This window comes from Platichthys flesus, chromosome 14 (genome assembly GCF_949316205.1).
Source record: "Platichthys flesus chromosome 14, fPlaFle2.1, whole genome shotgun sequence".
In the NCBI taxonomy this organism is placed as follows: domain Eukaryota; kingdom Metazoa; phylum Chordata; class Actinopteri; order Pleuronectiformes; family Pleuronectidae; genus Platichthys; species Platichthys flesus.
The window spans coordinates 11,061,221-11,075,204 of record NC_084958.1 but is presented as its reverse complement, the minus strand read 5'-3'; the positions used below and the strand labels follow the sequence as shown (position 1 = coordinate 11,075,204).

At 41.3% G+C, this 13,984-nt stretch overlaps 1 protein-coding gene across 1 annotated transcript in view; it reads left to right on the top strand.

The window, feature by feature from the left end:
• Positions 1–13,984, top strand: part of clstn2a (calsyntenin 2a) — a 130,114-nt gene that overhangs the window by 99,934 nt on the left and 16,196 nt on the right. The window contains exons 6-9 of the mRNA XM_062404301.1: positions 589–738; positions 3,920–4,105; positions 5,169–5,426; positions 6,079–6,200. Of these exons, the coding sequence (XP_062260285.1) occupies positions 589–738; positions 3,920–4,105; positions 5,169–5,426; positions 6,079–6,200 (716 nt within the window). The remainder of the gene's footprint in view (positions 1–588; positions 739–3,919; positions 4,106–5,168; positions 5,427–6,078; positions 6,201–13,984) is intronic.

The window sequence follows — 13,984 nt, the reverse complement described above, 5'->3', positions numbered from 1 at the left end:
TAAACAAAGTAAATGTTTTCCCCTTCACAGTTATTGTATTGTACATTATTGAAAATCAATACAAAAGGCTTGAGTACAACGTGAGCAATTTTAACAGTTGAAAAATGTATTCTTGAAGAGAAAATACACAGATTTTGATGTAAAAGTACAAAAGTATTGGTTTTGGACATAAATTGACAATAAAATGTATTTTTTATTTCACAGGGCCTTCAAACATCTACTAAGGCTTGCCAGCAGATGTTTGGCTTGTTTGATTACAGTAACCTCAGTATGTGAACTTGTCTAGTGTTTGTCCTTTCAGGGCTGCTGCATCTCCTCAGTCTTTGTCTCTCTCTTTCTTACACTGTTACCTCGGCGGAATCGACTGTTGACATTGACGCGTTGATATTAAAATACATCGCAAGGTTCCAGGACCTTGAGTTTTTAATAAAAGTCTTCAGTGAGAGTCATTTGTAAACATGTCACAGTTTTGAATGTAAAGTCGTTTCCTGATATTGCTCAGTGTGTCTCACCTTATTATTGCTAAATAAACATAACTGGTCCGTTTTTCTAGATAATCATGATCATATTTCTACTTTGTTCTTTAAGGTAACATCAGAAACACAGAGCGTCTGAGCTACGACAAGCAGCAGAGCTACAAGATCATGGTGACGGCTTTCGACTGTGGTCAAAAGAGAGCAAAGGAGGACGTGGCTGTGCATATTGATGTCAAGCCTGTCTGCAAACCTGGATGGCAAGGTCAGAGATAAAGGAATAGGCGGGGAAATATTTGCTTAATGCTTTAATCTACCTCCTGTACTTATTTTTAAGTGGGCTGACATAATTTTTAAATGTACTAAAATGTAAAGTAACTCAATCCAAATTGAAGCAGCCAATTCAGAGCAGTTTTTAAATGCATCCTTTCCCTCGAGGGAATTCCATTTCAGTTTGGAATGAATGTCTCTTGAGGAAATCAGAAGACCTGACAGAACCCTCCAGAGGGAACGTTGACTGGAGTGTGTATACGTTTTTTTTTCTTTTCCCTCTTCCTCCTGTAACACGCCAGCAGCTTGGCATTCGAGCCAGTCTCGTCTCCCCTGCTGCTCCACCTGTCAGCACTGACAGGCCCTCAAGAGTCAGGAATGAAAGCAGAAGACAGAGAAAGATAAGAGAGGAGAGGGGAAAGAGAAGGGAGGGAGAAGATAGATAAAGAAAGAGGCTGAATGAACAAGGGAGGACAGAGAGAAACAAAGATATAGAGAAGACTAGTGTTTATTCTTGCAGTCTTAAATTAACTGACCAAAACAAATCAGTCAGTAAAACCCTGAACAATTGCAAGACATCGTCGTGACGCTTTAGAATTCATGACCAGATCCCTCCTAACAGTTTCATTCATTCCCATCATATTCTTGTGAAGCTCTGAGATGAATCAATCCAACGATGACACAAAACAACTCTTGGTTATTCATGAATCAAATATTGTGTGAACATCATTTTCTGAAGTGTTATTGGACATTTGAAGCCAGTAGGTACAAGGAGGAGAGAGTTGGTGTAAGCCGAGTAAAAGGCTCTTCTAAAAGAAGCAGAAAATAGAAATCTGAGAGCATTTAATTTGTTTTTGTTTATCTTGCCTCTTAGGTTTGGCCTAAGTGGGACACCGTCACTCCCCTATATTTGCTGCCTGAGTTATTATTATGTTGATGCCTTGATTCTCAAGTATTGCAGGTTTCAGGTCTCCTCTTTATCAGTTTAATTCCCAACCAGAATACGCAACACTTTTTCTGCATATATATTATATCAATCTACCACATTAATATGAAACTGGTAATACGCCTTCCTAAATGAGAAGTGCTTTGCTTTTTGTACTCATAAACACCACAACAATTCAGTTATATTATAATGTATTCATCCTTACTACAGATAGCACTCTCCTTTACTCCCTTATGTTGCAATGCTGCTCTGTTCACACATCTTCTTAGGAAAGTAGCCTGTTAATTATAAATAAAATATACATTCGAGTAATTATTCTCTTCTCAGAGGAAAAATAATATACAAACATTCAGGGAAGCAGCCTCTTTGTAGCCTGAGAGGTGAAACGAGGGGCAATCACTCCCCGATGTCAGCAAATCTTAATTGATGTAAGTGCAGGGGTACATGAAGCTCTACACAACAGTGGAACACACTGCGTACAAAGAATGGACGACATGACAGCCCCCCTCAAAGTGAAACCAAATCATCTTGATTGCTTTGTCATCCTTGTCCATGGTGTAAAACGATAGGTTGATTAGGTAATGGCTCAGAATGCTGCTTCGTGTCCACAATTTTGTGTCATGATAAAGATGATAATTTAGTAGCAGAAAACCCTCGCGTGACTCCGCCTCAGCAAGACATGATGTTACAGGCAATTAATCCGAAGAGACTGTGTATTGAAAATGTCACGAATGCCAGTTTTTTTGGCTTTAGGGACACTTATTGAAGGAAATGTCAGTGCACGTCGCAGAGGGGTGGAGGTGCTGACAGAAATAGTCAAATGGTTTGGAGAAAACTGGTCTGAAATGGCATGCTGCTTTATGTAAATGTCATCTTCATGTAGATATCCGAATTATAGCACGCAGAGGGAAAGAGTTTGAGATTGGAGAGGACATGTGCCATTTTGATCTAAAAAAAACATTGGATAGAAAACAGCTGACACCAAAATAAGAAAAGTTCAAGCTTTTGCTTTTGGAGATAATAATAATAATCATTTTCCAAATGGCTTCACAGGCGCTGCCAGCTCACTACACTGCATTTGAACCAGAAAGAAGCATGTGCTATCATGGCCTAGTAACATCCTCATCAATGTTGCATGATTCTTTGCAGTTTGACTCATAAAAGGGGGACACACTGCATAATCCACTTGTAAAACCATCAACCTATCGTAGCTTGAACCCATGAATAAAACATTGCACTGATGCACACAAATATCAAGTCCTTTGTACACATAACCTTATTTATCATGTGTGTAAAGGTCAGTGCTGCTTTTTTGCAGAAGGCTCCCTGGCATAAATGGAGGCTAAATATGTCTCGCTCCACCTGTCTCCTCGCTCCTCCTCGCCCTCTTAATCACACTCCATTCCGCTCTTTGAATGTTTGTCACAGGAGACTTGATATTATATTCTGTGGGCTTGGCAGGAGCTGCCAGGTGTCCACCTGCACACACTCCCAGTCCCACATACACACACACTTCCCCACAATCATGCTCAGAAATCCCCTTCACATCAAGATTCAGGGATTCTCGCACACACTGAGGATACATATAACACCTTGGTAATGAAAATGTAACACCAGGCTGCAGGACTGACAGATACAAGGAGGGGAGTACCCCTTTCTACCAAGTCTGTCATGTTACTGAGCCATTTCGGTCGACTTTTGACTTGTCACAGGGAGAGATATCAGACAATTCCAGGCCCAACCTGTGTGGTCGCCTGTCATCGTTTGAAGACCCACATCCTTATTATGAGCCAACTTGGTGTAGAACATGAAGTTTTCCTATAAAAAAAAAAGTAGGATAAAAGAAAGCAAGGTTAGCAGGAAGAGAAGACCTCCAGTTAACACATTTCACATCAAGAGGCTGGTTTGAATCACAGTTTCCTGCAGTTACTCCAGTTTCCTCCCACATTGGCACCGTCCCCCGCGACCCTCAATGGATAAGCAGTATAGATAATGTTAAAATTGAGGAGTGGTAGTGAATGAGAAAAAAATTCTGGGCCGGCGACAGCCAGTGATGAAGGCATTACATTTTGAAGTTTGTCCGTACGTTCTCCAATGTTTTAGTTATACAATGAAAACGAAAAAACGTGTTACAGATGTTATCTTGGTGTATAGTACTCCATGAAGTATTAGTCAGCATAAACAAAAAAAGGTCAGTTTAAGTGAACTGTTCATCTTTTGATCCTTCAAGGTTGGAACAAGAGGGTGGACTATGAACCGGGGACTGGAAGCAAGCAGCTGTTCCCCAAGATGCGCTTGGAAACCTGCGGTGGTCCCCTGTCCGGCGTGAGGGCGATGGTGGAGCTGCAGACCAATCACATCGGGAAGGGCTGTGACCGAGAAACCTACTCTGAAAAGTCTCTCCAAAAGCTCTGCGGTAAAAAGACAGAAATCAAAGCATTGAGAAAAACAGGCCAATTGGCTCAAGTGTGGAACTTGAAATATGCGAGAAAATAAAAGGCCTTGTTGAAATAGTGAGGTGCTGTGAGGGAGCATAGAGAATAAATAATAATGAGAAATGAGTAAAAAAATGTGGTATATTAATTTGCCAATTTTCAGTGTTCCATTTTAATCCTGGTTCCATTTTAATCCTGCAGACCTTTGAATATTTTTTTAATTAAATTACAAAGTCAGTTAAACTGTGACGTGTTGTTACATACCCTCGTACACAGCCAATAACTGTAATGCATGCAGTAAAAGTAAGACTTAAACTCTATATTCCTCTTGAGAGGCTATAATAAGATTGTTTTTGCAGAAACGTGATGTCAGATCATTTGGACCAATGAACAATCCTCATTTATTTTGACCGAAATGGCTAAATATATAAACATATCATTTGCATGTACCTCATCCCAGTGACAGGAGCCACTTCTTAACCTTTCAAAGTCCTGGGCCATTGTGGTTGTTAGTGAAGTGTTTTTGCCATTGTTTAGTCATATTGGACCCTGAAAACCCACAAGAAACTAAATGCGATTTGGGAAATTTTCTTTACAATATAAAAACCATAAACATGCTCAAAGTAGCATTTTGAAAGTTAAAAAATATAAATATAAGTTGTCTATCATATATTTGATTTTCCGACCTATCGACACCAAAAAACTCCCACAGAGGCAACAGACATGTCAGTTAATTAGTTTGTCTCGTAACTCAGTCAGTTTCACACAAGCAGAGTCGCAAGGTTATATTACTTTTGTTTTCTTTTTACCACAAATCTTTCAATAATATCAAAATACAGCAAACATATTAACCACTATCAAAAACATATTGTTATTTATAGGAGGTATGTTTCATACACACACACACACACACACACACACACACACACATACACACACACAGCTTTAGGGCATGAAGTGACATATGAGGAAGCAGCTTCTCTCCATGCTTATTCTCTGTGGAGTCCTCCTGACAGTGTCCTCTCCTCTGACTGGCACATCCAGGTGCAGCATCTGGCAGCACCGACCTCCTTCCTGCCCCCAGCCCTTCCACAAACTGGACAGCCTCTCTGCTGACTGACAGTGGGCGAGACAGTGACCTCATCTACAGATTTGACGGACGTCAGGCTGCCAATGTTCCAGATCACGTGGTGCCCCAAAACCTAACAGACCAGTTCACCATAGCAACGTGGATGAAACACGGGCCCAGTCCGGGACTCAGAGCGGAGAAGGAAACCTTACTGTGTAACTCTGACAAGACAGGTTAGAGACTATTTGGAATAAACCATCACCTCCGTACAAAATAACACAATAATTAAGACTTAGACTGAAGTTCACAAAAGCGAATGCTCTTTTAACCTCAACTTTTACCCATTCAGTGTCTGAACTGAGCTTTGTAATTAAGCGAGACATCTGCAAATTGCATGCTGTCTCAGTGCTCTCACTGACGGCTCGTTGGTTCAGGATTTGTGTATTCTGATCTTGTATTGCTAAACTGCAGAGTAGTGCATTGTGCAACATGCTTTCTGTGATTCCCTCCTCCACATATCAACACCTATAATAAGTCCAACGACAATCGCAAGAAACAACACACAGGCAACCAGAGGCTCATCCCACCTCAAAAGTATTTGGGTGTATTACAGCAGAGCAAATGAGACTCACCTTTTGAGTTCTGAGTTGATATTTAAAAATTCCACTGTGCATCCACACTCATTGAATCGAAGACTCTGGTGTTGAGATGTTAATGATTTCAATCACATAAAACAACAGTTAAGTTTTCCTGCAGCTAAATGTCGGGAAAAAAAAATCAAACTCCCAAAATGCGGAAGAGGCATCAGTTTATAATTTTGGTTGAATAGTTGTGTTGAATAGTGAGTTTGCATGACCATGTATGTCTGTGATGTTACTGTTTCAGAGATGAACCGCCACCACTACTCTCTGTATGTACACAACTGCCGACTGGTTCTCCTGCTCAGAAGAGACTTCACTCAGGTGGACACCTTCAGACCTGCCGAGTTCCACTGGAAACTGGAACAAGTGAGGTTTATGTGTGTGTGTGTGTGTGTGTGTGTGTGTGTGTGTGTGTGTGTGTGTGTGTGTGTGTGTGTGTGTGTGTGTGTCTGTCTGTCTGTGCGCGCCCGTGTGTGTGTGTGTGTGTGTCCACATGCTTGTGACCTGATCTGTGTCCTATTTGAGTGTGGGCATAAATTCAAGGCTGATTTTCTGCTGTAGGTGAAGGGCTATCATAATTTGTATAGTGAAGGGAGAGACTCTCCATTCTAATTACCGGAGGCCTTCCATCACTCTCTGCTGCTCACTCTAGGAGATAACAGGGTTGACGCAAAGTGGAAAGTCTGTTTAGTTCCGGGTTATAGCTCACCAAGCAGCAGACCTCGATTATCTGTCATGCTTTTGGGAAGTTGTTGAACTAATTTGCTCTGAAGCTCACTGTTTCAGTCTTGCATGAAGCCTTTGAAAAGACAGAGATGCACTGTATGAAGTTGCTCGGTTTCAAAAGACATGCTCCACAGTCCTTTGAAGCCTTTATCTAAATATAAAAATAAAGAATTGAAGTTTCACATGTAGTGTCAGTCCTTTAGAGATATAACAGAACGGGGTCAGACCAGCGACAGTGGAGCTGGCAAGATTAAAAGTCTTGTCGAAGGAGACCGCAGCCAGGTGAACGCTTGGTTCCGGCAGAGAGGCGCCTGCAGTTCACCAAGCATTCTCTGAGCAGAGAATAATCTACTGTGGAAAAAAAAAGAAAGAAAAGGGAATCCCTGGAGCCCGGATGATTTCGATGATAAGCCAATGAACTCTCTTGTACGGGAGGAATCTCCCCTTTCGACGGTTTCTCTGCAGCCCGATAATACTGCATAGAAGATGTAAATCTAATCTAATTGTTTACCCTCGGGATGCAGCTTATATCCACCACAAACTGCAGTTATTAGAAAATGCTTCATAATTACCGCAACCTCTCCAGAGTTTATGCTCATAAGCAGATTAGAGATTTGTATTTCTGTGCGTGTGCTCATGCCTTTGAGAACCTGTGTTTGCAAGTGCGTCGACTCTGACAACTACTTTTATTCTTGATTCTTGTCTGATGTTTGAATACAAGACTTGGGGGAAAACATTACAATGTGTGTTCTTGCCACTTTACTTCCTGGTGTGTACCTTTCACACACAGAGTCAGAGTGGTTATTGTGAGTCACAGGTACAACAAAATGCATTTTCTCATGTGTACCTTCTAACCTGCTAGCTCTTTGTTCTAAGTCAAAGATAGATTGAAAAGTGTTTTTCTCATTCTGGTGCCCTTTTCTCCTGAGGCCCTCAGAGGTTTCTTAGCAAACAACCTCCAGACTCTGCTGGGTTTCAGTGACATTCTCTCATTGTCTTTTTATCTCTCCCTCACTAATTCTCTCCCACACACATTTACAGTGTATGGATAGTGGGGATCCCATTTGCTTCTTTAGTTGGATCTTGTGCAGGACCACGGAGGAAGCATGCAGTGCAGATAATTTGTTGAGCTTCTCACTAGCACAAATCACCTGTGCAGACACTGATCATATATAATTGGAAACTGGTCTGAATTACTGTAATGTAACTGAATTAATGATAACAAGAGAAATAACATTATAGGAGTGTAAATGAGCAGAATAAGAGGAAAAAGCTGAGCTGCACTTATATGCAGGTTGAAAAGCTGAAACTGCTGTGACGGTTTTGTGAATGGAGTTTAATAGATGAGATGCATCTGGACTGTATTATTGTCTGCAGGCTACACTGCTAAAGGACAATCTGGTGTCGCTACCTATTTTACAGGGGATATTGCCTCTGTGTTATTTAGACTCTCGAAATGGTGGATCTAAAAGTAACCATTGTTCTCTAAAACTAAAAGAACTGACATCAAAGCCTTGTGTGTGCCCTAAGGCAGCACACAGTGTTTGTGTCAAAGAGAAGTGAGCACTGTGTCTCTGAAAACAGCTGCAGACTTCTATAAACTTGGAGGTGCAGAGAACTGTGTTATGTAGTTTTATAATTATTATTTTATCTTCAATAAATACAACCATCAATTTGGTATTTTCTCCTTAGTCGTTATTTATAGATACATTGACATTTCTTGTAAACTATCACCATCTTTTATTAACAAAAGGACAAAATAATTGAATGGTTAATTAGGGGTTTGAAATAAATGACTGTCATCAGGTGTAGTGTCAAACACTGTAATTTTAGCTTCTATAAAATGTGATTTTAGTTATAGAAGCCACTGAAATGGGGAGAAATGGAGTACGTTTCACATACATGTAACGCTAAGACACTCAAATTGGTGACCATTTCCTGTCCTGCTAACAGAGCAATACTGATTTCAGACAGTCAAGATGTCTGCTGTGGAAAAAAGTTGATTAAGTTCTAGTCAGATTTGTGCATCTTGGCCTGAAGTTGAAAGTTGACCCCATTTTTCACTTTGTTTAATCTCATTTCTTCATAAAAGAAAAGTGAATGAAAAAAATGCAATTTCAAGTATAGATCCAGAGATTATGAATTCATATAAAACGGATTAAAAAAGATATTGTAAGCACAGAAATGTCACATTATGCAGATGCACAGTATAGCTGCTCTTAAAGAGCCGGATCAACACAGATAGAGCATTGTTGTTGTTGTGCCTGTAAACTGACAGGGGCGGTGGTCACAGAGCCGCGTTGACATCTGTGGTAAAAGGAAAGAAACAGATGCGAGTGTGTCACCCCCCCACCCAACGCCTCTGATGGCAGAATGCCGCCATGCAAAGTCTCACATATACGATAACCATGACAATCTGAAAGACCACTTTTTCACGGTAACTACTTTCGTGTTATATAACCTGTGATTGCTTTTGCTAAACAATATATTATATATCATCAAAATGACATAATGACACTTTGTTGTGCTGTAAACACTGCACCACACTGATGTCAGGAAAGGAGCTTCCGCATGTGAAAGTAATGAGGACAAGCTCAGTAGAGTGTTAGAGACGGTTGAGAAAAGGGGTTTGGTGGGTAGAAGGGGGAAGGTGAAGAGGTGAGTATGGGGTGTCACAGCCGCTTCTTACCATGCTTGTTCCTCAAGCACTTAGAAAGGACACTCTGTGGCTTCCGTGGCAACTCCATTTAGCACTATTGATTTAGCAATTCCCACCCCGAGAGGGTTGGGGCAGAGGGGAATGAAACGAGGGTAGCAAAGGGAAAGCGATGGAGAGAGAGGCTTCTTTTTTCCTTGTCGATCGAACACTCAGGAATGTCAAATCTGACAGGAACCTTAGTGTATAAATGTGAACACAACTACGCAATAACACACACACACACACACACACACACACACACAGCACAGCTTTTTTCCTCCCTAGCTCTTTATCAGCCTTGGTAATGGACTAAAATATGGATCACTACTGTTAACATACATTTTTCACACTCCCTGAGTTGAGAAAGACTATCAGTGGAATCCATATATCCAAAAGATATTCACTCAAAGTCACACAAGTCCTCTACAAATCTAGATCCATGCTTTTAAAGCCCTGAGAGCCTAAGGTGGTAGGGATGTGTCCAACATTTTCATAAAGCAGAGGGAATAGGAGGAAGAAAAAACATGCAAGCTTACAAACCAAAAAGAAGTCTCTACATTTCATGTTTCATTGGCTTTCAGTGTTTGCCCTGCTTATTTTAAAACAAGGGACCAGATGGTGCATATCCCTTGTACGTTTGAAGGTCTTCAGCACTAGCTTGATGATAAATTGCCAACCATCAGCGGATGATAGGGACGTATCATCAGTTGTGTGTACCTTTGTGCCATCAGGTGTTTCAGCCTTTTAATCACAAGGCACCCTCTTCTAAGGCAGGCCCCCCGCAGGCTGATCAAACCTGGGGCCCAGGTCTTTCCTTGTGATCCATCGCCATCAGCTGCAGCGCTCTGCGGCCCGTAATGGTTCTTTTATGGTCTGGAGGGCTTGTCCATGGATTTCCAGCTCTTTGAGCAACCCGATGGTGGATGTTGCAATAAAGCCCCTGCAGCCAAACTCCACTGGGCGGACTATTGCTCTCCCGTCGTGTTGTTCTGCCTCAGATGGCATCTCCGCATCCTGTCATACGCTTCATCAACAGCATCCTCCCAGGGCGCTGTCAGTTCTATGGATTAGCACATCAGTTGGGGTAGCAGGCCAAACTGTAGCCACCAGAGCTTTAGTTTGCCAGGGAAAATGGACGGATTGATGCTCTCAAGGTGCTGCTTACATCCTGTTTCAGTTGCTGTACCTGCTCACAATCTTTAGTAAGATAAGAGCATGTGTGCATGTGATCTAAACCCTTACCAATGTATTGATACTTTCTCACACCAGCCTCCTTAAAGATAGGGTGGGGAAAAATCTGTGTTAGGAGACGGGTGGGAGGTGAGACAAATACACATCTTTTCCTCAGCTGAGAACTTAGATTTGATAGAAAAAGATTGAGAAGTTCAATTATAAGGACTCAATGTTAGGAGAGCACAAAATTAACCCTTGCTGCTTATCATTACAGCATCTACAATTATCTGCCTTATCTGCCTGCTATTACCATGCTTGTTGTGCCACTGCTTGCTCTCTGCCCTGTGTTGATTAGAAGCCTCCCTTTGTTTCTCAGAAGGTGTGTGTGCGTGCGTGCGTGCGTGCGTGCGTGCGTGCGTGCGTGCGTGCGTGCGTGCGTGCGTGCGTGCGTGCGTGCGTGCGTGCGTGCGTGCGTGCGTGCGTGCGTGCGTGCGTGCGTGCGTGCGTGCGTGCGTGCGTGCGTGCGTGCGTGCGAGAGATATCCCTCTGCTTTTTGGTTGTAGATACCAGGAGTAATTGAAGTGCCTATTCAAAGAGTGATTTAGTTCCAGTTCAAACAGAAGAGACTAACTGATTAATGCTTCACTTCAATTTAAACTTATTTGCATTCCATTCATCAGCGCTCAATGCAGTCAGCAGCATTGCATTGTGCATATCAGAGTATGTGTTGGAAGGTAAAAGCGAGGAGTGTCTTCAGCGGTTTGTGTTTGTTGCATGAGTATTAAAAAAGATCTCGTAATAGTCAGAAAGGAACTTTAAAAAAAAGTCTTCTTGAAGTAATGTATTTTGTGTTGTCGTTTGAAAGACTCACATAAATCCCTAATTTCTTTCTGTTGGCACAGTGTTCTACTGCTGTTTGTGTTTATTCACTTTTCAGTCTCAATATAATTTGCTGTGAATAATAATAATTTGCAAGTCATCCTGTTGAACGACAGGACCCGAATGTAAAATGCCGTCTTATAAAAAGAACGCTAGTAAACTGTTGATTTAGTTATTGATTGATTTCTGAGCGAAAAACTGAAAAAAGACAAAGAGCAGCAGAGAAGATGCTGAGCGTCGCCTTCAGCACAGACAATTTCACTGTGTGTGTTCGTTCCTATTCTAGCTTGTATTTTTCCAATGACCTCATTTGAGAGCTCAGCTGTAGTTTCTCTAATTTAGGCACCTCCTGGGTTACCTCCACGTAGTGCTCACTAATGTAAATGTCCTTGCTGTTGGTGTGTGTGTGTGTCTGCATGCGTGTGTACGCTGAAGGTGTTAGTGCTACTATCTGCCTGTCTTAGAGCTCTCAGCAGACAGGCTGGGTGAACATAGGTATTCAGTCAGCATGCCAGTATTGACAGCTTGGTTCGTTCCAGCTCTCCTATTTATATATATTTATCTTTCAATCTTTCTCTCTCTTTGTTTTTCTAATATCCTCCCTATCTAACTCCTGCCTTTACTATGAGGAGAACATTTTCTTTTATGTTGACTCTAAAGTCTGTCGATAATTTACAAATATTATATTCATTACCGACAGATGCATAGACACAAAGATTTCTAGATTCCTGCAACAAAACAGTTTCAAAGCTGGCATTTGACTACTGATGGTGGACGTGTTTTGCATTGATCTTATTTAAAGGCATAAAGTATTTTTCAGATAAGATTAAGATTAAGATGCTTTTATTAGTCCCAAACACATTCCGCACAGACCTGCACAGGCACACTCATGCAGGTAGGGAAATTTAACCTCTGCTTTTTACCCATCTGGTGCAGGACACACAGAGCAGTGAGCGACCATTTACAGCGCCCGGGGAGCAGATGTTGGGGGAGTAAGGTGCCTTGCTCAGGGGCACTAGACAGGGTAGGGAGATCCTCTTGGATTTTTGGGCAGATCAATCCAGGTTCGTTTTTTGTTGTCTCTCCGTGGAGTCGAACCAGAGACGAACCAGAGACCTTTTCTGCCCATAGTCCAAGTTTCTGCCACTAGACCACCGCCTCTCTGTATACTCCTCTTTTAAACTAGTACAAAACTCAACATTGTTTAATTTACTTTCTAGTATTTAATTGTCAGCAGGGCGCATTGCTTAAGCAGTTAAACTGGTTTGTATGACAAGATGTATTTTATAGTAGACCAACTGCTGACATGTAAGCAAAGATCCTTCTCTTAGTGTTTTCTTATCCTCTTTTATTTCGGTGACTTTCACTATGGCCTTGTGATTCTCTACCACCACACTTGAAAAATAAAAGTCTTGCATCAATAATAGATGCCCTGGTCACAATAACAGTGGCTGAAAAGAGAAGAGTCGCCAGAAATGTGTATGGTAACAAAGGAGATGAGAAGAGCAAGCAGAGACGGATGGATGTTGGGATGCTGTGGAGATGTGGAGGTGGGATGCGCAGAAGACTTATGCGAACACAAGGTGCCCAAAGACAGCGCTTCACATTTTCTGAAATAAATTGAGCCATCATTAGGTTTGGAGAGAAAAATTGCACAAGAAAATTGTCAGCATAAAAAGCAAATCCATGCATCATAATTACAAATCAATAAACCCTTCACCTAAGCCAAAATCCTAACTGGTCAGATGCTGAAAGTTCGAATCCATCTAAAGACATCTCCTTCCCTGCTGAACCTCTAAAGCATCAACATAAACATGACCCTGTTAAAGGGCTTTTCTGCCGCCAGCAGAAACTTCTGTTTATGTCAGCAGCTTTTAAAATGCCTGTGTGGTGTATGCACCCGTCTGTGAATATGGGGTCATGTTTGAATTGGTTTTCTCCAAAGCAGTTTTCACCTGCCTGATTCATTACAATAAAAGAAATGGGGCTCCTTACTCCTAGTTAGTATTTGGTCTTATACTGAAGAGACATTGTCTAATTGTTTTGCAAGGATGATCTTTAAGGTGACAACTTTAATTTAGCTTTCAGACTTTATAGTAATGTCTAGTTGAATTTTGAAATCTCCCTTCTTTCATACCCATTTAAAATGTAATAGCCTCTCGTAAATATGCCTTTACAGTTTTTCAGAAGATAGATGGGCCTATTTCTTCTGCTCTCAGCAATCAAACACTGCTTTTACAAGGTTATATTTTCAATAAATACAGATATAAGGAAGTTAAAACTCAAATAAAATCAGAGAAGTAAAAGTATGTCCCAAGTGTTCAGTGTTCACATGCAATATTTGGACTGTTGAGAGTAAACTATCTACTTGTTGTGCACAACATGTCCCCATTATTGTCGGTGTGAACCATATACTGTTTATATAGAGGGACAACATTACCGATCCTCCAATTCTCTTGATGGTAGCCGTCATATCCACGATATTTTGGCTTTATTTCTGGATATTAGGAGGAAGTGAAGGTATCATACAGTCCACGATAAGACACAATTACAGTGAAAGTAACAAGTGTTAGTACGAGGGAACACAAACTGAGACTCAGTGTTGGTCTCTCTTTTGAACAGTACAGTCATCTCCCCCTCCGGATGACTTATAAGTACTTTGGTTATCTCTTTA